The sequence below is a fragment of the Neodiprion virginianus genome, chromosome 3 (genome assembly GCF_021901495.1).
Source record: "Neodiprion virginianus isolate iyNeoVirg1 chromosome 3, iyNeoVirg1.1, whole genome shotgun sequence".
NCBI classification, from domain to species: Eukaryota; Metazoa; Arthropoda; class Insecta; order Hymenoptera; family Diprionidae; genus Neodiprion; species Neodiprion virginianus.
In genome coordinates, this window is record NC_060879.1 from 40,548,650 (window position 1) to 40,575,311 (window position 26,662).

Below are 26,662 nucleotides of genomic sequence, written 5' to 3' on the forward strand. Positions count from 1 at the left end.
AAGGCGTCGATGCGGATTTTGCATTATTAATCATGGCCCAAGATACTGGACATAGTGCCTGATTGATAATGACATATAATGCATGCGTGTACAATAGATTGCCTGCCCGCAGGCGGAAAGCATCGAGCTTGAAAATGTGCGTATTTCTTCAGTTTCTGTCATGCGGTGCAATTATGCCGAAGTGACGCTAACCTCTCTGTAAAGCTTGACATTTCCATCAATGAACATAAACTGAATTTAAATCATCTTTAAGCAAAAATAATCATGGACGTGGATTTACTGCGGCCAGGAACCGTTCCGATTTCACCTGACACAATATTATGGTTCGAGTTTCTATTGAATCCGTCTTTGCTCCACGAACATCTTTCCAAACCGTTTCCAGGTTAGTGATAAATTGTTTTTGCAAATAGATATGTATTTAAAAAATTTAGGTTTTGATAATATTCACACAATTTCCTTTTTAGACCCATCACCAACGGATCTGATAGTAAAATTCATGACAATAAATTTGGAACAAAGAGATAGTGATGTCAAAACCGTTGATGTCGACACAAACGAACAGATGCAAAACCTGAACAAGTGGAGTCTCAAAAATTTGGCACTAAAAATTCTTTCGCTGAAAGTAGCTGCCTATTTGAAATGGGACCTAGATAGTTTGGAGACAAAATTATCACTGCCAATGCAGATTTCACTGCTGCAGGATCTGTTTTACGTAGTGACAGAAACCATTGTTGAAATTCCAATGATACCTGAGTACCAATTGAATTCCATGAGCGATCAGCTTCTTTTTACAGTCGTTCTTTACCACAGGTGGCATTTGAGAGCGATCGTCTGTAAGTCATTAAACAGTCGACAGATCAAACAACCGTTTGCTCACATGTAAGTATTCAACTACTGTTTTGATTTTGTTCTGATCATTATAATATTCATTTTTATCTCTACCAAATATCATTGCCTGTGTTTCACTGTCGATTTTTTTGTAGCCCAGGTACACAAGAGGTAACATATGTTCCTCCTGCTGTGACCGACGATATAATGAGAAAGCTAGAGACGTATCTTCCCAACACCATCAATACTCTGAATGCTGTTTTGGAATTAAATGATATTTCACCAAAGGTCTTATCGTTTGAGACATTTGTTATGCTAACTGAGGATAGTACGGAATGCAAACAGAATTGGGAAAACATGTACAGTATAAGCATTGAAGAATTCAAATGCCAGGTATATTTAAAATTCCGTATATAATTGAGCTTCATTTTTTAATAATCCCCTAGCTTTTTCTTCAATTTTGCTCGAGCTTATTTTTCTCGTATATTTTGTATTAGAAGTGTGAATCAAAATTTTGTTTGATAGTCAACTTATGATAAATGAAAACATCATTCCTCTGATTCCTAAAACAATTTTACAATACTTTGAACGATATTGATTATGTATGTTGGTGTTATGTTGCACATGGTATTACACGCGACTACCTTATTCAATCACTCTGATAACGGCTAACTGCAGATTTATATTCTATTCCAAATTTTTTAAATCCATCATCAAGTATAATTTGCGTTTTAATTTACACATATTTCAAAAGAGAGCATTTTTTTAAAATGTAAACCACTGTTCTATCAATTTACAGATACACTATGATCTTGCAGTATTTCATCTCCTCCGGGAGGATTATGAAAGCGCCAAGCGACACGTTAGCGGTGCCAAAAAACTATTTCAAAAGCTGGACACTTCTGTTCCCTTGATATATTGCACAGTCCAAAAGGAATATCTGGATGGTTATTGTCTGGCTTGTGAAATACCAGTGGAAAATATCAAGACAGATCTCGTTCAACAAATGCACTCGTCTATCAAAGACCAGTACACGGTATGTACAATATGGGGTTTAAAAAAAAGTAACGTATAATCTCTACCCAGAATAAAATATATATCTATTGTTTTAATGAACTGTGGTTGTCAAAATCTTAATTATACTCGAATTACATCACATGCATCGCTTATTCTTTCAGAACATCGTACAGGTGCTGCAGGCAGACAATGTGAGCAGAGAAATTCCTCAAGTTTATAGGGACAATTTAGAGTTGGACATACAGGGTGGAATGGTTAATAGAAAGATTATTGTAGCTCGTGATTTGCTTGTACAAATTCAGTGCCTTAATTTAGTCAGGAAGGTGCTTGAAAGCGAGATTCTTCTTGGTGACTATATTGCAGAAATTAAAACTGCAGGTGCAAAGGGACTCAGCACACTTTTCTGGGTACAAAAAAATTCTGTACAAATATTTATCATTTTATTTGAGTTTTTTTTATTCAATAAACTAGCACTATTTTTCTTTTTAGGCTTTTGGTAGTGTCATAGACAAAGTGACAGAACTGGATAAGAGGCGTATTTCACGGTTCTTATTGTATCTTGTACTGAGTGGTGAAATAGACGGACTTGCAAGTCAATTACTTGAAGATGCGAATCTCAGATCATTATTCAATGAAGAAGAATTAGAGGAAGTAAAGAGAGAGGCCGAACAGAATGACCTTGAGATTCCAGATTTGTTAACAAACAACGAATGGGGAATTCAAACAGTGACCTATACACGTAAGCCTGAAACGAAATTGTTTCAAATCCTTAATTATTACATAAATTTGTAAAAATATTTATACCCGTAGAATTTGGCTAGAATAAATTTTACTGACAAAGTATTCCAATTATATGAATGTGAAGCTCACAAGCGTTGGTATTCCAGAAAACTCAAGAGTGGACATCGGTACTTTGGAGCAGCGTATAATTCTGTCTTACAATCCGCATGAAATACGTGAACTTTTAATACATATTGCCAGTACGAACCGAAGGAAACCGATATGGCGAGTGAACAACTGTTGGGTACTTCCTATTCCTTTACAAAGTGTGGTAATGTCATTGCCAAGAGGCTTACTGCAGAATTATTCCTATGTACTCCTAGCCAAAAGTCGAGAACTTGTCACAACCAAAGACTTTGTTGGTGCTAAAGAGATGCTGAATATCCTACAGCAGGAAGTGCAGCTCAATGTAGCTGGTGGCAACAGTTCAATATTCAAATTATGCCAACTTGTGGCATGGGAAGCATTGTTGATCGAAATATTGCACTGTCTCTACGTCTGGCCAGCCAATAATATTTGTAGGTATAATTTGTATTCGTTTGCTGTTGAAAAATATGAATATGAATAATATTTCTCGTTCATTCGGTCCTACAAACGTGTGATTAAATTATGCCCCGTTTTGATGGTGATTGCTCAGAATACTAGCTACTTGAAGATTAAATAGTTGTTGAACATGGAATAATGAACCTACTTTTACTTGTCAATTTATATTGATGTAATTAATGAGTTTACATACTGTTCGAAATTATGTACGACTGAATATTTATGACACAGGTGACATGCAAACTTTGGTTGGAGAGTGTAAACAGTGTCTGGGTACTTTACAAGCTACAGATCAAGTTATCCCGCGACAAGAGATAATCGAATATTGCATAATATTTTTGCTGAATATGGCTGAATGGGATTATTTAACAACTATAGAAAAACGATGGAGTTACTCTGAGTTCGCAGCAGCGATAAGCACAGTTTGCCAAGACATTGTTAAGCACAAAGGAAGTAGAAAGTTCCCCAGAGAAGCCTGGGACATGGGTAATGAATAATGAAAAGTTTCACTACACACCTACATCCAAAAACAAAGTAAAACGACACAACTGATTTCCGTACTTTTATAAATCAGTTCTAGCAGTGTTTGGGCCGGGCAGTCAACAACCGCAAAAACGAAGCAATAGCGGATCTAGTGGAAGCAGTGCTTCTAGGGATGCTATTATAGCAGTAAGTGGAGCTCTCAGTCGACTTCGAGAACCTACTGCTCTCACAGCAGTAACATCGCTACTGGCACGGCTGCATAACGTTCTCCGTGACGAATCTAGCCTCGAGCTTCACACCCAATACTTGAATCTCTGGCCGGCTGCCGTTTCCAAGTATGATTATGTTATGAAATTTTTTTTACTTGTCTCAAGAACAGTAAAAATAGGGATATATTTTTGTATGAAATTGTTGTTTGCAGTTCTAATTCGTACAACACGAGGACGATTGGGGAATTCTTATTTCAAGTTTTGTCTCAAGCGCTCAAGTATTACCCGAGTAATGTTTCTTGGTTAAAATTGATGGCAGATCTTAATTTTGGTGAGTTAGTCATGACCGATAAAATATGAACTTTGCTACTGCAGTTAAAAGTCTTAGATTGCCGAAACATGATTTTATCAGTGATAAAATTAAGCGCCGTTTTAATCAACATTGTAAAGGTTTCAAAATTAATAAATTTTTATCAGCATACATAGAGCTAAATTGAAGTGAATAATCAGTGAATTCACCTTCAGCAGTTAATTAGTGATATCAAAATCACTTGTTTCTAAGCTTGCCAAAATATGGTACGGTACTGATGAAAGTTGAACACGTTTGACAAAATAAGTTACATCGATCAAATTGTCAGCCTGTTTATCTTATGCATGTTCCAGTTCTCGGCTATCACGAAAGTGCCATGAAGTATTACCTTGAGGCCACGATGGTTGCCAGTGATCTCTTCAGCCAGCCTGTGCCACGCACTCAGATTGATGATCTCGTCTATCGGCGAATGATTAAATGCTGCGAGCACTTGCAATGTTACACACAAGCAGCAGTATTGTGTCAATTTTTAGAAGAAGTAGATTATGCTTTAGCGTTCAAGATGATGTCTAGCGATCGGAAGAGCTGCGCTGCAGCTGATGCCATGGATGCTTATTATCACTGTATATGGGACACCACGGTTCTCGAGTTTCTTATATATTTGCACACTAAACGAGGCGAGCACCATAGAAAACAGCTCGCGGTAGGTAAATTGTTGAATATACAAACTAAATACTTCTCTTTTTGCTGAACTTGATATGATTTTATGTTGGAAATACTTTTTCTTTTTCAGATCAAAATTATAGGACTGTTAGAATTAAACTCTAATAATAACGAAGAAATTCAACGGGAAGCTGCAAATATTCGAAAAGCAAAATTTTTGAGAGCTTTGGCCAAACAATATGTGTATTAATTAATTTCATAGAAACATCTGTACGTTGAATTGTGTAAATACCTTGAATTGATTTCAGTCTATGAATCTATCAATAATAGACGTTTCTAACATAGAATTCCCTTATTTTGAAGTGAGCATATCTGCGAATAGAAATATCGTTGAGGAAAGAATAAAGTCGAAAACAGACAGATATAGTCGTATATTTTCACCCGTAGCAAGAGAAAATAAAGGGAGAGGAGATAAAGAGCGACACAGGCTTTAATAAATATAGTTTAATGTCATTGGCTGATTCATAAATTATTTTGCGAAATCCAAAGCAGTGCTAGGTATCGTGTGTTCTAGAGTATCACAGATTAATGAATATATTTTATAATCTAGATTATTAATAAAACTCTTCAACAATGCCAGTTCGTATCCAACATAAATAAAATAGTCACTGATGGATCAGTTGAAAAACCAAAAAACATGAAAAAAGCATCAAATCGAATATGTTCAATCATGTAAATATGTCTCATATGTTTAAATAAATGTCCTTGTCTATGAAAAACGCGTGATCCGAAAATTATAATAATAATATATAAAAAGTAATGGAAAATAATAATAATATACTTAAAAATGATATATATATATATATATATATATATATATGCGATATCGTTATATAAATGCTTACATTCCAAACGGTATGTACAATTTGGATAACAACAAATTTAATGACAATTGAGTCACTGTAGTATATTAAGTTAGTTAGCACTACACACACTTTGAGCAAATAAGTGAATAGTGCGTTGAGGTACCGGCATCAGGTAGTAAGTGATGCTCAATGCAGATAGGATTTGAATGACGAGGATGTTACCACACATCGCCCGCCATTTGTAACACTTCATTTCTTTTTAGCTCGATGTGTGACATTACAAGTTGTGTTAAGAATATGTGTTAGGACCCCAAATGCTCCGCCTTGAGTGAAACGAACAAAGTTATCTCCCGCAAGCGGTCCGAGAGCATATAGGCCTTTAGCTGGTGCACGATTAACTTCGTAAGTGAAATCGTCAACAAGTATGGGGTTTGATCGCCCGTCTATAGGCTTTGATGGATCTTTCCCCAGTCCTAAACCGCTTTCTTGTAAGAACGAAAGATCTGGTCGAGAACCTGTAATGTAAAGATTAATTTTTGCATGTTTAAGAACTATCATTTTAACATCAGTTTCTTATAGGTGAAAATAACGTCTCAATAATGACGAACAGTAACATACCAATGAGAATTGCGACAACAGACACTTCAAACGATCGAAGCTCTCCGTTTGGTGAACAGAGGGTGACGAGTTTCTTCCCATTAGACGAACAATTTGAATTTGGATGGAGATCGACGAGAGTATAATTAGAAAGTGCCTGGTATAGTGGATAGTTAGTCCCTCCGTCAGCCATCATCTCATAAACTTTATGGTATTCTGGGTACATAGAAGGAGGCAGCCACCTCAGTCGATCACTGCCGACGGATATTCCATTCTTTCCGACTCCTTTTTCTCTCTTGACATTATTGTTGGACCAGTATTCTGTATTGTTGTTGTTGTGACGAAAAGCATGAAGAACAGGAATACCTCGGAAGCGAGCGGCGGTCACAGCGTCCGCTGCGCTCAGTCCAGCTCCAATGATTAAGACAGGATCTGCTAATCTGTCTCTACATTCTGAAAAATGAATCTTACCTTATTACCATATCAATTGTCATGTAAAGCAACGACTGAACTCGGCACGTCAGAACTTGTGTCGTACAATAAACGGGTATTCGTGCAAATTTCCGCATCAATTGACTGTGAGTAAAAACGTTGCCGCAAACTCCGCGTTATCTAGGGTAAAAGTTACTTCAGCTTAAAAATTCATTGCCTGATCATTAATGAATTCATCACTAATGCAATATACTCACGTTGCATGGCTATACAATCGAGCTTTGTTTCTAGATCATTCAAGTCGTGGGTTAGCCAGTTGGAGTTGGAATCTTCACCGGGTAATCCCAGGCGATTCGAGTGGTCAGATGCACCTGTTGCCAGAACTACCCTTTTAGCACGGTACTCAAAGCGTTTACCACTGTCGTTTTCCACACCTTGTACTATCCATTTATATTCTGAGGTATCGTTCTCTGCATCGCCATCTTTCTGATTATTTACAGGCCTTACAGACGTCACTGTGGTCCCACTATGGGTAGAGGCAAAGTTGAAGCGACATTAAAACGAACTGTGAAAGAAGGAAAACTTTCCAAGTAGTTGTGTAAATTTAAAATTCATTCGCATACCTACCATCGAAAGTACTTTTCGAGCTTCTGTATCCTCACGTAATCCCTAAAGTATTTAGCCACCGTCCCAACTAGTACTCGTCCAAGTCCTTTATAGCTGCTAAGCTTCTCTTGCGTTAGGAACGGATTTGGGATTTGATCGCCTGTTCCTGTTGACGTTAAACTATGATCGTGCACTTCTCGCTGCTCTGCTTCGACCATCGATTCCCAAGTTTTGATGTCGAGACCGGGTAAGGACATCCACCGGCTGAGGCTGATTGTTAAGACGTTAGGATCCATTGCCTGGAAATTAAACACACAGTGTTAAAGTAAGATGCAAAAAGTTATTTTTTAGATTCTGTATCGAGTGAATTAACTATGTCAAGGGTAATGCAGCGACCGTAACACGATTGTCTATTTAACATTATTAGAAATAATTATATCAAACTAACCCAGATAGATTAATTGTTCAGTGTCAAAGTTGATTGAAAAGTGGTTACAAATGGAATGTCAGTGGATCAATGCTACTCGTGATAAAAGTGATCAGGAAAGAATGTGTCGGTACAGTATTTAGCATACATAGACATTGGACATTGAGTTTCAACAGTGATTAGCGAACTGAGGAGCTTATTGCACGACTTGGACTCATGACCCATTTTGGAGAAAATTTTGAAGGTAATTGCAATCAGTCCATTTCTAGGCTTCTTGTATTTCTGACAAATAGTACAAGCATGAGGTCTAAACATTATTAAAGCTTGACATATGGAATTTATGTTACCTGCCACGCTCCGCCAGGCGCACCTTTCCCCAGGACAACATGATCAAATATTTCGTGGTCTTCTCCGCCACTTTCCGTGCCAGGAGGAATCCATGTCAGCAGTGGTGGCAGATCGAGGCCTGCATCTGTGCATGGATGTTGCAAGTGATCTATCAGAAGCGGCAGTGGTCTTCCACCGTTTCTGCCCTCCAAGCCCAGCGAAAGAGTCTCAAGGCCCCATCGAGTGTTGCACGCTAAACCGCTGCTAGTTCCATTAGCAAGTCGAGCTGTCAACATTTCATCACCCGGATGGGGTTCCCCTGTGTAATAGGGCCAATTTCCAGCCAGCATATACGAAAGGCAAATACTGCTCGGTCCATTCCCTGAAAAGGAAGTAGTTTTTTTATTGCATCTGCACGACGAAGAAGTTTTGAAACATTTGTCGAGGTACAGACTGCAGGAATAGTTATAGAAGTGGATTTACTATTGTATTGGCTCATACAGCCGTTTCAGCAACTTCACAAGTTCCGAAGAAATTTATAACATCCAATAAGAGGAACTTCTTTGCTAATTGATTTCATTTGAGCATGAGATTTAAAAATTAATCGTTGGAAAGAAATGTTTCAAAGCTTATTACATTTTTATTGTAAGACTGATTTAGGGCATCTACTACATGTACATACATACCTATACATAAGATATATTATACATGATACGTGTAATTAGAGTTCAGTCAATATTTGTCTCATTTTTTTTATATTCAATGAAATAGGCTGAGTCTTCTACATAAACATACACAAGATTTCTGCTTCGAAACAGTCTGGAGATAAGTATACATTGTAGTTGCTTCAAAATTTCGTCTTGTATAAAATAATTTTACCTCACTACTAATTGGTTAATTTTGCCTCTGGATTAACATATTCGTATTTCTTTTACTTAATTAATGCGTAAAAGTATAAACAGGTGTATAAGTGATATCGTCAGTGGTAGTAATTAATAATGTTTTGTTTCGACCTTTAATTTTCGAAAGTTAATTGTAACAGTTACGTAGATAACAATGTTTTTGTTTCTTGTTTGTCGTTGCGCTATCGCGTTATTAGGTATTGAAATTTAACTGACACAATGAAAACAGGACCGACGAATTGTTTACTGGATGTATTTTTGCGAACATACACTTATAAGCCAATGTTTCTTTAACTTAATTCTGATGCTGTATCTTGCGCTATGTAAACGCATTCTTATTCACATACATAATACATACCAATTTTAAACTTGCATTACAACAGAAGACAACATTGATTGTTCACGATATGCAAATATGAAGCTATTCATATATGCAGTCTATAACACACACGTATATATATATACATATACATCCATGTTTTTGTACTTGATTATATAACTTCTCATCACTATTAATATTTTCAAAACAGGTATGGATTTATATATATATATATATATATATAATACATTTAATACTTCTTTGTACATGCAATGGTATATGCTATTACATCCTGTGAAATGCATCATACACAAAAGGTATGCAAGTTCGAAAATTATTATCACAGGATACTTGTAAACGCGATAATATTCAAGAGTGAACCGCAGTGTAGGCAATTATGCATGCGACACGCGTACGAGTGAATTTTGCGATGTAATTTTCTAGTTCTCTAGGCGTTTCATTAACGACGTAATACTGACTAGACAATTCTTGCTATAATTTAATAACGCGTGAAACAGCCCTCGATAATCGGTTAGTACTGGAAATAATTCCAAGTCCGAAATAAAATCGCAAGCGTGTCAATTACGGCGGCCATGTTGATTTTTTACTAGCATTTCATGAATTTTCTCGTTAAATATTGATCTAATGTTTTATTAAGCTAATTAGAGTATTTGAATCAAAAAATAGCTTCTGTCACATAAAAATTTGAGAACTAATGTCAAATTAATAATATTACATAGGTAAATAATATTATAGAAGCAAAAAAATTTTAGTCTTACCTACGATGACGACATCTTTGTACTGGATGTCATTATCTGCGAGATCTTCCGTGTAATGACAATGATCCTCGAACATTTTACCGTAGATCGATTCACGAAGAAAATTTATCTTGACGCTTTATATATATCTATATCGAGTGTGTATATAAATATTATTGGATGTAAATCAGTCTTCCGAATTTCCTTATTATCTGCAACAGATGTGAAAAAATGCAAATTATTATCTTTATCGTAACGAAGGTAAAAATTCACAACAACGCAGTCATAATTTTTATTATTTCATTATATGCAGCCGCTCGTTATGGAAAACTAGTACGCGTAATAAGTAAACTGTGATCTTAGCGTAAAATCGAGCTACGATTATACATTGATGCACTGGTTTTATCATAAGTGAACCTCATGCACGCATGCTTGAACAAATATTAAATGTGTAGGTACACGTATTGCAGAAGTGCACGAGTATTTGGACGGTCGGCAGGCACACGTGTGGCATTCCAGCTGAACTCGATCCACTTTTGACCTCACGTGTTCGGATTCAGTTCACCACTTTTTTTTTTTAATGAAACTGAATCGAACCGAGTCTTTTATTTCCGCGAAATTTTTTTATCATACCTGACGTTCTTGAAAAAAAATCATGACTCGAAACCGTTTGACTCAAAAAATCTGAAAAAAATTGATGGTCTTCTTGTGGGCTGATAAAATTTTGAAAAAATCTGAGAAGTCAATCCGAACACACGAGCTCAAAAGCTGGTTGAGTTCAGCTGGAATGCCCCATGTGCTTTTCATGGTCAGTGGTTATGTTTATGAACCGTATATAGGTAAATAAATATATTGTTTAACCCTTGCACATTTAGTCGTAATTTTCCTCGGTAAACAGCAAACACATAGAAATATGTCGCAGTGGTTCAGACACATAGCATATACTTAATTAAAAAGGTCAATTTCTGTACAAACACTGAATTTTTCATTGCACATGTGATTCAATTACTATGGTTAATCACTATATAATTTCTCAGTAAGAACCCGATGACATCAAATGAATGAATTTATTACCGTTTATTACATTTTATGATTGAATAGTTACCATCGGGAGGGAAAGAAAAAATAAGTCAACATTTGTTCTGGTTAGAACACAGAGTGGAAATAATTATAACTCCATACGCATCGTTGATTATATAAAAAGAAATATTTAGCAAAGAATTCGTACATTAATTGACTGATTTAACAGTTACATATAATATAATATTTGTGAATCTTACGTTGAAAAATTTGTCGGAAAGTTTTTAATACAAGCAAGTGGCAGATAATTTATCGGAATAATTTTGCTTATCTTAGCAAAATGACCTGTAGAATCATACACTGGAATAATCCAAACCAAATGATTAATTTTATCTTTGATCCTGCCAATTCAAGGGTTACAGAGATTAGATGAACATACACACGTATGACAGTAATCGTCAAGAATATACACAGATATAGGTATACACCTACATTAAGTTTAAGTCTTGCGAATCATCGTTGCGTGTATTACATTGGAACTAAACTATCGTATAACATACAAACTCGGAGCAATTAAACCTGCAATTAAAAGCAATTAAAACAAAGTTTTCAACTTGCGACGTTTAATTCTTCTCACTTTACATATTAATGACAATTAACCACGAATCGATATTCTGGCGGCTTGCGGTTATTGTTTCATTTCTTCCGTCTTATCGGCATTGATATAGCGATATATTATCATTATAGTTATTTTCTTTTTGCGAGATGAAGTTGATATTAAGTTCTCGAGATATCTGTTACAGCCATTTTTTAAAAGCACGATCGAATACATCACAGTATATATTATAAAATGTAGCTAGTTTTCTTTTCTAAACCGCGCAGACTGCAGTCGGTCCAGGTTCAGAAGTCCCAAGGCTTATTTCTTCGTATTTTTTACCTACCCAGAGGCATGCATAGATTATGTAAATACATGTGTTTATTCGAGGATCGACTAGCCTAGAAACTCATACACGTCTACGAAAAATTTGGCGTCTTGCCTATTATGTATACGTGCATGGATCTGTGTATGCGTACGTATATACTTATAGTCACCACCCTCGAGGCTGTCGGAGAGGTCTAGTCTGGTTTGAACTAGGTCAATTTTTGCAACATTATTTGCAACATGGATAAAAAAAAATTCCCCACCCATTTGCATATGATCTTTTTCTTATATTTTTTCATAGATTTCATGTACCGTATAATTAAATTCTATATGCGTTTCAAAATCGCACGGTTTTCAAATATAAACGGACAAGCCAATATTATTGGTTGAAAAATATTTGGAAAAATTTTACCCTGTGGTTTAACAATTTTGAGTGGTGAGTTACTAAATAATTTTGTGCGTGCAGGTACGTTTTTTCTTTTTCTTTTCTTTTCTTTCTTCGTGCGTCTCGTAATAAATCACTCGCAAAAAGCTATCTAACATAATTTTATGCAGCAAAATTTACATCGGAGACGAGAACCAAGTAAATCAATCCGGGCATCGTCCGTTTCTCTTGAACAAATACACGAATACCGTATTACATACGTCATAATAATCGTTGGAATTGTGAAATTTGAATACATAAATTAAATATTCTATAAAACTTCTAACGTGAGTTTCAACAGGTTTAATTTATATAGGCACGTGATGTATCCGATATGCGACCGTAACATTGCCCCTGCTTATTTAACGATGTGCCTAACCGGTTTTAGGCATAATTTAACCCACGCATAACGCACCGCTTATATCTATACGATTTCCCGTATATAATATACAGCATTCAAAGGTATGAAAGGGCGAACCCGCCGGCAGGTGTATTAAATTCGAACCCCATTCGTATCGCCCTTCTTTAAAAAATACCGCGTTCCACGTCTTTCGGGGCCGATTTTTAAAAAATTAGGTGACCGTTTACATCACACCGAAATTAGATTTTAGTCAGCATTTAACGTACCGAAGTCAAGTTCACTTCTTTCCGTTTCCACTTGAAAAGAAAAAGAAAATATACAGTCGTATACTTGCAGAAAACTGAATCTGAATAATATATTTATGAACATGAATGTATAAACTTTATCTTTGCATATGCATGTATGTAAATACGTAAAATCGCGATTCATTAATTTCTCCTATCATACCGTATAAATCAGTAGCGAAAGTATGATTTTTAAAAACAGTAAAATGCGATTATATTCCGTAATAAGTGCGTTATAGAAATTATGAAGCGTAAGAATTCGATTATTATACTGTTTAACAATTATTACTAATAACTCGACATCATCATTCACAAATTTCTTTTACCGTTCAAGTTATAAAAGGTTAACGTAATATGGAAAATCATTTTCGCACGTATTTGTACTGTAAGTTGTATAATATAAATTGTCCGTATACGCGATCGCATGTTTTAGCGAATTCTGCGTACAAAATTCATCGACGAATTTTATAGCCCACTCTATGTGCGTACTGCGGACAAACTCTTTCGCCCTGCACATTGTCTTGTACTATACACAGCGGGGAGTTTGATCACTCGGCTAATTATAGCAATTACACCATGATTCAACTTGTCACATACACGTGCGTATGTAAGCCCAAGTCGTTCATAATTCCAAACGAAATTCCTATCGCGATATTATCCACATTGGGAATATCCATGATTAGAAGTCAATGATTCATTGTTCGTAATAAACATTAGCCAATTAATTGTAACTAGCTCTGGGGAGATTTTTATCCTCGAATTTAAAAACATACATTAGCTTCTATTCATCAAATTAATTACTGAGATTACATTAACAATGTTGATTTTTTTGAAAAATTGGAAAATTCGAAGTCGTTTATGATATACGAGTCCGATTTTCGTCTTCGGCGAGGATTATAGTTTTTATTATCCGAATTTAATGGTCATTGTGCGATTAAGACCGTATCAGTTAACACACCTCGCATCTTCGTGCATATCTTATAAAATTCAAATTGGACTGCGACTGCGTTCCTTTTTATGAAAGAGTAATTACAGATGTACGAAAGAAGATTCTTGCGAGTATTATACGCTCTGAATCTGATGTATGTATGTATTATACATACCTATGTTAGATGTAGAAATTATACACATGCGCATCATGTTTTAGTTGCGTAACTTTACGAAACTGGTCTACTGTATATAGATATATACGTATACATATACAAAACATTAAATGCGTGCTCAGAATACATAACGTGACTCGCTCTTTTGGTAAAAGGGTACAATAAAACACCGTGAATACCTCGTAGTGATATTAATTTGGAAGATGTTCAATCGTCGTTATTTTAATACCATCTTATAAAAAAAAAAACCATCAACGTGTGATCAAAAATTGTTTTACTAGACTAGGTATACATACTTTGATACATAGTATACTATATACACTGAGAAAAATTTTTAGTTCCGGTTATCGCTCAGTCCTTGACTATTTTCATTTTTTACCACAATCGACAAAATACAGTTCCAGGTACAAAATGAAAATTAGTTTTCTAGCTGTTACAGGAAAGTCTGGTGTCCGTTACTATTCTTTCTCATTACGATCACTGTTACTATATTTTCTTGCCACTGTTGCGAAAATTTAATGCTTGTGCAACGATAAATTGACGTTAAAGCCTTGTTTAACTAAAAAAGTATAGTAAACCGAACAAACTGATTTTGCGTTGCAATTACCAAAAAAGGATCGACAATATCGCAAAATGGTTACCCGTACCTCGTTTTTCGTAATTCCAACAATATTCAAACAGTTTTTTTAACGATACCTGTTTCACTGAATTTTTCTAGTTACTGTAACAAATGAAATTTTTCTCAGTGCACCTTACTGACATCGTGTGACAACTTAACACTTAGATTAACTAGCCGTAAAAATAAAAACCAAATAAAAAAATCTTCGTTTATATGCGCTTTAGTAAAAACATCAATCTCCTTCAACGATTGGCGAATCATTATCTTTATCTTACTTTTACTCAAGCTGCAGTGCTTAAGATTACAGAGGTCTTTATAATTATATCACTGTCATACACTGTGCAGATTAAATTTTACATCGATGTGCCGAAGGTGCGATACGACAGTTGGAAAGGTTCGTTTTTACGATATTACGCAACGAGAAAGCAAACTTTTAAATACAACAAAGATTGCGTGTATTATATGTATCGAGGAATGAATGACAAGGCTTCGGTAAAAGATCGATGTGATAACGTGCATTTAACAAGAATTTTTATGAATGCGGTAAAAAAAAAAATTTACACAAGACTAAATAGAGACGGTTTTAATTCATAAGACATTTAATCGTCCCGGCAAAGAATACGTATGTACCAGGTAGGTACGAATATTTTAGCTTCGAGCAATAGAAAAAATAAACTCAGCACAATTTATATTCGCTTGGCTAACATTTTTACCGCATTATTTAATTTCGCAATTATTTGCAGCGCATAAAACGTTATCGAATTCCTGGTTTTATCAACCTACGGTTGAAAAATAAAAGAGGCTGACTTATTAATGTATATACATATATATATATATATATATATATATATATATATATATATATATATATATATATATATATATATACACATGCGTATTTAGGTGTCGACGTATTTGCGTTTATCGAGTAAATAGTGAATACTGAAGAATGATTTAACAGAGGTAGGTAAGGCTAAATTTACATCTAAATTAATATTCCGGAATGTTCTAAATCGCTCTGCTTCGGTATTAAAAAGCTCAACTGTGCAAAGCGATTCCTGCATTGTTCGCACAGGCGATCCAAAGGGCCCGGAAAAAATATACATATGTTCATATGCGTCAATCGATCGGACCGTTTTTAATTCCATACTAATTTCGCGAATCAAAAACTGTTACGAGTAGGCTTGAAATATTTTTACAAAGTTTATCGTGCCACAAATGTACAAATCTAATTACTCTGAGGATGAATTTCAACTTCATTGTATAACAGTTTTGATATTTTATACTCTGGAATGGCGCCAGCCCGAAGATTATAGTGCGGTTAAGTAACAGTCTGTAATAAGTTATATAACACCTGTTGTCTGGTAGGTCATGTGCAATATTTACCGATCGCGAATTTCGCTGCGATAAAAATGAAGAAGAGGACAGCTTATCACGGTATGCAACCCGATGTTATGTTATAAAAATTACTTTTCCATGGTGATAGAAAACGTTTTTGTTTACGGTATCAATCCACAGATCGATCTCGTCTGCTTTCATTATTTTTAACACTATATTTTTACTGTAATTGCGTTAATAATATTGTAATCGAAAAGATTTTTTACACCAGTGAAATTACACCGAATTCTAAATTCATACTTATAATTGAAATCACACTTGAAATCTGCTGAAATTAAATGATGCGGAAATACTTTATTAAAAATGAAAAGGAAAAAAAATAACTTGTTAGTGATATTTTGGTGATACCAGCGTAAATTTTCCGAGTGTAATTTTGGTAAAATCACGTACTGGAGTAATACCTATAAGATTGTTACAAGAAGAGTGTTAAAATTGTATTCTTAGCTACTTCTCTCCCTCTGATTATACATTGATTGTGAGAAAGGCGACGTGATAACAGTTTCCTTGACTTTTTCATTCAACAATTGTCAACACGTCCTATCACCGCGAATCCCAATGAGAAGTACAGAAAATAGGAAAAAAACAGATAAAAAAATCATCACCAATGTTATTTGAGTCAACGATAACGACCACTAATGTTACAACATTCTTTGCGATTTAAGAAATAAAACTGTGCAACTTGGAAAAACACAAGTTAGATATCGACAACTTCAGGAAAGTTAATATAATCGAAGAACGTTAAACATGATTAAATTCTAGTATTTTTTATTCGATCCTCGTGTATCTGGGCTTAATTTTCTCGCTAAGCAGACCCACACAAATGCTTTCAAAAAAATGGAGAAAATTTTCAGATTACAGTTTAGTCAATAAACCGCATGAAAATGTAATTCTTGGCTATCATCTGTTGCAGCGCGATTACTCAAATCTATTTTTAACTGTCGTATGTTAGCGATAACACATAATTTAGTTTTTTAGAATATTTATTCATCAAGTAGATTACATCTATGAACTGCAGTATAACTAACCTGTCAGCATTGCTTCCGACTAACTCCTGTGTCTCACACACTTACCAACTAGGATTAAAGGTCCCTAGACCTCCATATTAACCATTAAGGAGATGAGCGTTCGTAAATTTTTCTACGCCAAAACGTTATAACCATAGATTATAACATTTAAGATTATAATCGACGAAAAACTACGAATCGTTGCGAAATCCAAGTTCACAAAACTACGAATCGGCCCAAATACTGTACTTTTGCGTAGAAATTTCGGTAAAAATTCGTATAAATTTTCATCGAAATTTATAGAATCATTTTCGCCAGGGAACACTGTTGGAAAATTTAAAAAAAAATTAAATCTCCGTCTCTCCTTGAACTTCCGTTCGATCCAGATTTCATTGCCTGCTTCGCCGTATTTCCTCGATTGCCAATAACGCATATAAACAGTCTTGCTTTTTCCACATAACAATCGGAGACCTTCGTTTCGCATTACAGCGAAGGACGGCATGCTCAACGAGGAAATCGCGGTGGTTATACCTACAATAATCTCGAGCGATCTGACCTCACGACCACACTTGCCAATGCCAGTTTTCGAATGTGTGCATGTTAAAACGCTTCGACTTATAACCGTGGCAGTCATATAATTGCCCTTGTTAGTTTTTTCCGCCACGTTCACGGCTCTCGTTATATGTTGTATATACTCGTGTCCGCATTTGCGACATTTTCTTGTTCGACCTTTTGTTCTTGGACGCTCCCTCCGGCTGTTTTTGGCATCTTATAACACCTAGAACGGATGTCTTACTGCAGGCTTTTTACGGATCAATCACCTTCACTCCAAGGGTCGTAGTCTGCAGACCCTCTTACGGAGCTGCACGACTTCTGATGTGATTGTGAGCGCGGAACAGCGATAAGAAAATGCGGGTGTGATGAGAATGTAGGTATGGTGGTAAAACGGTGTGAGGATAAAAATATTGAACGATAATTCCTTGAACTGTAGTTGTTTTTCAATTGCAGTTTTTGTTCGAAAAAATTGTGCGCAGAAATCAATATTTCTGGACGTAATAAACTTCTTGTAGAGTTTGTATCGAAAAAAAAACACAACAACAATCAATTTTACTACACTTAATCGTACATCTCGAATTCTGCGTTCATATTTTGCCGACAAATGAATTTGCAGCACAGAAAAGAAAAACGAGAAGTTTAAAAATAAAATCTATTCAATGACATAAGAATAATGACGCGAATATCTTGTGCCTTGTTTAACAAGATTAATAAAAAACGATAACAGCTGGGTGGAAAATTTAACAAGCTAGAGAACGACGCAGAAGGACGTCTGTTCATGTAATAAATTATTATACAGCGAAATTAAGTATAAGTCATGAATAAATTTTTTTCCCATACCTACTATGATTTGTATGTTATAAAATAATCATCTGTTAATCAGTAATTTGCGCGTGTCAGAATTATCAAACTCCATAGATGATTTCTAGGATATCTGTAAGTAATTAGGGTGTGCCGAAAAAAAACAAAAAACAATATCAAATGCGGATCAAAATTTCGGTAGAGCGTCTGAAATAGAATATCTCAACCAAATATGAGATTTTAATATTTATATTTAGAGGTGCCTATTTTGTTTTTTCCACTTTCCATTTAAATTACTTATGAAGAATGTAAATATAGATTCTTAGAGGAAATTTCAAGTTCTATAAAAAAGTACCGAGACAAAATTTTCCTAACTCTAATCGATTACGAGATACTCGGCTACAAACACTGAGTCGTTTTGAACATCTTTTAATCGGTTAGAGTTGAGAAAATTCTATCTTAATACTTTTTTCTAGAGCGTGAAATTTCCTATGAGAATTTGTACGTAGATAGTTTATAAGCCAAGCGATTTACGAGAAAAAAAAAAGTTAAGTAAATGTCGGACTTCCGTTACGTGTTATTTAAATGGAAAATGGAAAAAAAAATATGCAACTCTAAATATCAATATTAAGAGCTCTAATTTGGATGAGATATTCTATTTGAGACGCTCGTTCAGAATTTGAAATTTTTGGCACACCGCAATCTGTGCACACAATATCAATTCCGAAAAGTATCAGAGACGCATTCCATGCGTAGCAAAATATTTCGAAACTGGTTTAACGTATAATATGAACTGAATAATAAGCGCAGGTAACGGTTATCACACAGGATAATGTATGAAAATTTATGTAATATCGTTATATGAAGTATGATTTGCGTATATTTCACGTACGTGCCTCGCTCACTTGCGCCAACGGGCATACAATATGTCTGTTCATGATAAAACTGCGAGATTAAAATGCGAAATGACGTATACGTAATTCACCATTTTTTAACGAGTCATGGTCGAGAGCCGCATACAGTTAACCGCGTTGAGCGTAAACGCTGCACGTAATTATTATGAACATTGCAAAAACGACGATCCATCTCGCAAGATTGATTCGCAAATCATGCGGACGGTTAAAAATTTTTCATCATCGTTAAAAAAAAATCGGTAGAAATAATTTCCATGTTTTTGGTAATATTGATCTGACTATAGTACTTATATTACACTAGCTTTCATTACTCCGACCAATCATTTCATACAAATATGATTTTCGGCAGTATATTATACGTCACGAATTCGCGCTGTATCCAAAGATATTACACATACCAACTGTAATTCAAAATTTATTCCACGCGACGTATAATTGCGTCACTTGATATTACGAACAGATTATATAGTCAGCCGCAGCCGGTAGAATATAATACGCAGATATAAAAATGTGTATTAGATAAATGATATACATATAGAAAGGAACGAATCATTCTAGAAGCACTTGTAAAGTTTACCCGTTATAGATAAGTCGTCATAAATTTGATACACGTATTAAATAATACTGTATAATCTCCGTTGGGAATTGATTAATTCAGTCGATGCACTTCGGTTAATCTTTTTCATATGACCTTCAAATTTTGACGCGAATCCTACTTCAGAGATAATAATGATAATAATGGTGCGAAGAAAAGTCGAGAATTGTTTGTGTCGCTGTTATCGCACTTTCTGCTTTTCCGAGTCGCACATTGTTATGAAGAGAGAGAGAGAGAGAGACTTGATTACATATCGGTATTTAAAAGGCAACTGGCTGTCTCTGGGGTAATAAATTACAATGACACTTATAATTAATATTACAGTCGTTAGTCTTCGCGCTGTGATGTTGTATTTTTTAATTTTATTACAATAGTGATTTTACAGTCTGTCAAGTGTCAATCATTAAATTTCTAATATTTACCGTACATAATGATTATATGACACGTTATGTGCTTAACGGTTGAGGTGTTGTTATACTAAATATTGGGTATACATATATATGGGGTAAATATGCATACATGCATATTTGCCAATGACAAACTTGCCGCGAAACAACTTGAGCAACTCCCGTCATGATTAATACAGTCGAGGTGAAAGCGTTCACGTGAATTAATTTTGAAAAAAAAAAACTCGCTACGAGTATAATCTAAACCTATCGATGATTAGATTTTAAATTCGACATTATCTATTCGTGCTTGCAACTGATTTGTCCTGTATAAATACTGAGAATTCAATCTACGTGTACTTTGATTTTCAGCGTAGATGCGTAACGTATCGGTTGTTCATTTTGTGGAAATTTACTGAGCACTTGATATTTCTGTTATAGAACTGATTGTGTGCATGCAATAGATGAGAAAATGATAAAGTTGAGTAATCATTCGGCACGGGACAGCGACAAATATTTCCTCTGCTCATCAAATATTTGATAGAGGGTCACGTTTTATAAAAATAATATACACAATCACGTGCAGCAGGTGAACGAAAAACTGCATTGCAAGTCCTGATTCGTATTCTTGAATGGTATTTAAGGGTAATTAATTTTTTCTCCTTTTTTCAGATTGTTTTTTACTGGATTTTAATCACAAGCGTTATATCAAATACACGGTGCTAAGAAAAAGAGCACATTTTACTCGAAACTGCCGGAAAAGAGGAACACATCAAGGTTTTTGGTAAAAAAAAAAAACCCGACATCAACTACATTTTTTACTGTAAATGTAGCTGATTTTAGTCCGAACAAAGTTGTTTTTACCGTTTCTAGATTAAATTCTGCATTTCACGAAGTATATTTTACCAAAAAATCTGACGTGTCCCTCTTTTACTACGCTTTTGATTAATATTTCCTCTTTCGTGTAGCTTCCGATAAAAAATAAAAAATTAGGAAGCGAGCTATTCTATAATTAGACAAGAAGAGCGCGATATATTTTTGTACGTGCATTTAAATTTTTTCAACTCATTAACAAACATCTCATTACTGAAATATTGTAATTCTTTCTTATTCACGATCAGATGCGTAATTGAAAATTTCAAGTTGTCGGTACTGGTTATACTGGAATAAAGAATAAAAAAGTTCAGTTACAGACGATTCGCAAATTCTTCGATTACCACATGTCCTTGAGTCGTTCCTCGCGAATCCCTACGTCGGCCTTAATTTTGCGGGTGTTCGGAACTCCTATAATATTACAATATAAGGTTTCACAAACAGTTACAGGCGTCCGAAGAAGCCTGAGAACCAAACGAGAACCGAAACTCCGCTTAAAAATATGCAAATAACTGGGGATTTCCGAACTTCAAGAGAGTTGTCCATGCATTATAGAGTAATAAAAATCCCGACTCTCCTTCGTTCCAAGTTAATTCGCTTAAACGTGCAGTAAGAGCTGGAACAGTGCCATTTATTATCCCACACATGTGTCTAATGGCCCAACCTTGTCAAAATTTCAAGTGTAAACATAACCGGTTAAACACCGCGTATAATCGGAGAGGATTTGAATATCAGAGGCAAAGTGCGGGAACTGGTCAGCCGATTTTGCGTGATTGTATATGTGTTCAATATTACGACGTGCACGTGGGCGGGTTTTATCAGTAGCCGAATCTCAAGTTCAACGATAAAACCGAAGGCCTTGATTCCTGTAGCCAATACGTAGTGACCGGTTTAGTATTAGACACGAACAAACTGCGCTGCGATCAAAGCCCTTTCATTGCGTAAAGATTGCTTAAGTCCCGCTTAGAAATAAACGATAAACGCGCCAAGCACTTTTTGCGCGATATTGTAATACATTAGCAGCCCGTTGCGGCTCCATCAGCAAATATTTTCAAATCGTTCTCGTAGAAAAAGTATTATAGACACAGCCGCGTGTGCTCTTAGCGAACTTTTTTTCTAGAGGTCATTGAAATCTTGAAAACTTGAATTGAACGTAACTTTCCTCTACCGGTAAAAGTCTAGTCAGCGTTCTCGTAAGTGTGTGCGTGTGTGGGTGAGATCCCCTTCCGAATGGGCCTAAAAATATCGTTATATCTTCAAAACTATTGATATGGATTTAACGAAATATAGCTTAAAATCTGGCCAGATGTTTCAGCTATCGACAGGGGAAAAATAGTCAGAATCGGTTCAGTAGTTCTGGAGTTGTAAGCGAACATTCGAACACAGATAACGAGACGTTGAGTTGTGTATGCGTAGAGAAGGGATAAGACGAAAAGCGATTCACCGGAAAACCGAAAATCATTCTAGGTTTGATTCTTTTCGTATTATACAACGTTCCTACCTATTGCATTGTATTGCAAGTTTCAAGGACTTTGTTTCAATTCAGGACTTTAATCTGTGTGCATAAATCGGATAGGAATATATGACGTAGTTAAGTTGTACGTGAATATTGTCTGTAAGGTGTAATTGCACCGGTTATTAACTCGTTTATTGATGTCGTAAACAAGAGACACAATAAACGGTGATTTATATATGTATACAAATTTTTCCTGAACATATTCTTCCGTGTCTCACCAGGTTGTCTATTTCGTTCTCGGAGAATGTAACATATTTCCTTTCATACCGTAATTGATTTTCAATACAAATTTCGGAATGTAAAAATTACATTCAACCATGGACGATTCAACGCACATCGATGTAAGCTGCGAAAAAAAGTTTTATCATTCTGTCGAATTAGTGCGAAGAACATAAACCACATAACTCGCAAAACTTCATAGACTAATCGTCAATCGCAGGTCAGTATTTTACAATACAAGAGCGTGGGATATGTCCGTTTGTTTTCTAGAAACATCGCCGTATTTATTTATGACTCGGAGTTTAACAAAGTGTTGGACTAGTTTTGTTTTCTTACCTCTTTCTCTTTTCTAAAAACGGACACCGTCCGCGTGTAATGAAGATACGAACTAGTTTTTTTGAATCTTGACTATACCTATAATACGAGCAGGGTTGCAAATGTTTTAATGAAAAAGTAATGGTTAATGCATTACTTTTTCATTAAAAAATTTGCAACCCTGAATACGAGCGCGTAGGTACGTACCTATAGCGTAGAAATACATAAGTTCGTCACAATCCTCAAACCGATCGATAACGTACCTAGACACATATTGTGTAGGTACACATGTACAATATATGTATACATGTGCAGGTATAGAATAATAAAAAAGCGTTCGCAAACAAGCGTGGATGAAAATTATATTTATCTAATTTGCCCTACTTGAAAGGCCGGTCACTACGTACGAATACCTTTACAAAAAAGAATGATAATTTATGTAAGATTGTGTAAGATTTCTGCATGGCTAACCACCTTCGACAGGGATTGTTTGTATGCTTTCAAATATACAATGGAGCATGTAATAACATCGTACTTGTATCGATCTGTTATGGTTTCTCTATTTTTACGTCCGTTACATCGATAGAACGTCGTATAGAGGATGTGTTTGAAATATGCATATCACCGCGTTCGATTATAAGTAGTACCAACCTATCTATACGTGCCCTTCCGCAACGCGGAAGATTGATTCGAGCGATATTACAAGTACCTATAACGATATTTATCGGAATTTTTATCACGCTTATCTAACTGCATATCAGGCATCGTTCACTCGATGAGATAATTTAACCTTACAAAAAACAATCACTAAGTCAAATATTGGACAGGTATAGTATGGTATCAGATGAGTGTAACATTCGAATTTGAATTTAACCATGGACTACACATAGCGTATAGGTAAGACGGTATGATGCGCATCTAATATATGTAACATGTAAACGTCAGAGTGGAGGAACCGCATATGCCATGGAAATTTGAGACGTTAATGTACTTTTACTACCGTCACGTTCAAAGAAACGTGCATAATAATGGCAAGTAGAAAAAGGAAATTTTCACGGTATTCTGATCTGTAAAAAACTGAGGCAGGCACACTAACTATCGGTTTTTTCTCGTGAATTGCCTGCAGCTTGTACACCACGTTGCGTAACGTAATCAACTTTGCGACGAATATAAGCATGATGCGGTGAGAGAAGGTGAAATTAAGTGAGTAGGTAACAGATAAAGAATTTTAAAAAATACTTACCTATATATTCACAGCTTCCGCGGTGAAGTGGTTGTTAGAGAAGTATAATTATATGTTTAACAATGGTATTAAAATAGTATTTTTACTCCGTTTTTTTAAGTTCTTTAAAAAATCTTCATATATTTTCAGAGAAAAATATACAATATATTCGTATGATATTTAAATGTGTGTATAAATATTTTTGTAATTAATAATGAATGTATTAGTTTTTATTAACGTTTTATTAATGTGTTCGTTTTTTTTCAATAGTAAGACACCGTCTGATCAGGAATGAAATGTAATAATTACTTTTTTTTTATATTTATTTTTAAGGCAACACTACATACAGTTACATTCGGCAGAATGTACTTGCGCCTGTTCGTGAAATCGCGTTACTTTAACAAACTTGATACCGGTTTTGGCTCGCGTATAGACTTAGATTAATACGCGTGATTTGTAGGATCGCGACTTCACTTTTACTTGTCGCAAAAAGGATAGAATAGGAAGAAAAATAACGTGCTTCTACTCACACAACTCGTACCAAATGTTAATGAAGCACCCGCCTTTACGCGAAGACGGTTACCGGCAAACTGAATCTATCCCGCATGTGATGTCGGATGTCGAATGCTAAGGTATCGCGTGAACTGGATACGCAACTCCCACTCTCATTCTTTCGGATCCAAATCTATGACCAATAGTAAAATACTTTCGCAGGCGACTTCCTTTCACGTTCAGGGGGTAGATAAAAAATTTATATTAATACCGAAAGTGTTATCGATTAGATTTTTGCTGCGGCGGTTTTTCACTCTTTTTATTTATTTTCTTACTATTTCACATTTTACAAATTTATACAGTCATATAGTTTATTCTTACGTGAAAATTGGAAAGAAAAGCCTTTCGACATGTGTCATATACAGGCTGTTTATTTATATACTCTTGTAGTGTGTGTCTACAATATGTATTTTTATGTATACACATACACATGTAATCCATCTAATAATATGTATAAACGTCTAATTTCTGTGAAACGATTTCAGGTTTCTTCACGTGGACATGCGTCGTTGAGAGCTAAAAGCGACAAGGAGGGTATTGATCTGCGCAGACGTTGAATATTTTGGGAATCTCCACGGCAACTTCACCGGGGTGTTCTAAAATATGATTTCACCATAGATTGGATTGGCGAGAGGTGTCTTCACCGATCAACTATTCGTTTTTCAATTTACCTATCTAAAAATGACGTCACGTCTCTCCGGTCGTGCGGTTGCAGCTTAAAAGTGCAGTTCACGACTGGGGACACATGTTCCTTCAGTTCGATTTTACACGTTTTCATATTTTAACTGTTTTTCTAAAAATTAAGATCGTTTATCAACAATTAGCAAAATCGGACCCAATAAAAACACCCAAGTCTGAAGATTGGAAGACACAGAATACATTTATTAATTTTTGGCGTACTGTGTAGACAAGCTTAGGGGTGCGCTTCAAAATCAGTTCCCAGTGCTGTCATGCATGTTTTATTTTTTTTGGCGGTACCGAGTTCGTGGGTAAATCTGCATCTGCCCTAGGGAGTTTTTAGCACTGTAAACTAATTTTGGAGCACACCCTAGAAATGATCAGTGGCAGTGTTGCCAATTTGATGGTTCCGTAGCTGGATATGGATTTCTTGAACATCGAATTAAGATTTTTTGCCCATTTTGCGACACATCTCAAGCCTGGCAATTTTTTAAGGAGGTTCGGAGAATCCTGAAGATTTTTAATAGCCCGCAGTGATTCTTGCAGTCATTTGAGATTGCCTAACGTTACGTCTCAGTCGATAACTGCGGCAACGCTCTCTCTGCGCCTGTCCTTTACGAACGAGCAGTTACCATAAGAGAACCTTACCCACTCTTACCATAGTTCTCGGATCAATACCGACATACACAGTTACTATCATGTCTACATACGTCCCAAGCTTAGAGCATATATTATAAAAAATTAGATGTCACATCACTAATTTTTTCAATTATATCTCGCTTTAATTTTAGTATGTAATTCTACAAAATATAGCTGTATGTTTGAAAAATGTTT

General features: G+C 35.5%; 2 protein-coding genes across 3 annotated transcripts; one reads left to right on the top strand and one right to left on the bottom strand.

The window, feature by feature from the left end:
• The first annotated feature begins 57 nt into the window (after window positions 1-57).
• LOC124301197 (integrator complex subunit 8) lies at window positions 58-5,506 on the top strand. Of its 2 annotated transcripts, none has more exons than XM_046755971.1 (12): window positions 58-382; window positions 465-879; window positions 984-1,221; window positions 1,628-1,864; window positions 2,007-2,252; window positions 2,335-2,584; window positions 2,733-3,143; window positions 3,400-3,654; window positions 3,743-3,986; window positions 4,073-4,191; window positions 4,524-4,877; window positions 4,964-5,035. In XM_046755971.1, exons 1-12 carry the CDS (start codon window positions 265-267, stop codon window positions 4,996-4,998), a joined length of 2,922 nt encoding a protein of 973 aa, XP_046611927.1. In that variant the 5' UTR covers window positions 58-264; the 3' UTR covers window positions 4,999-5,035. The 2 variants fall into 2 exon arrangements, with proteins under 2 accessions (XP_046611927.1, XP_046611926.1); XM_046755970.1 differs by having other exon boundaries at window positions 60-382; window positions 4,524-4,873; window positions 4,964-5,506.
• On the bottom strand, window positions 5,323-25,387 carry LOC124301203 (oxidative stress-induced growth inhibitor 1-like). Its single transcript, XM_046755984.1, has 7 exons — window positions 24,620-25,387; window positions 10,089-10,279; window positions 8,109-8,470; window positions 7,356-7,633; window positions 6,986-7,254; window positions 6,318-6,749; window positions 5,323-6,214 (listed from the first exon to the last, which is right to left on the bottom strand). Exons 2-7 carry the CDS (start codon window positions 10,162-10,164, stop codon window positions 5,949-5,951), a joined length of 1,683 nt encoding a protein of 560 aa, XP_046611940.1. The 5' UTR covers window positions 10,165-10,279; window positions 24,620-25,387; the 3' UTR covers window positions 5,323-5,948.
• Window positions 25,388-26,662: the final 1,275 nt, after the last annotated feature.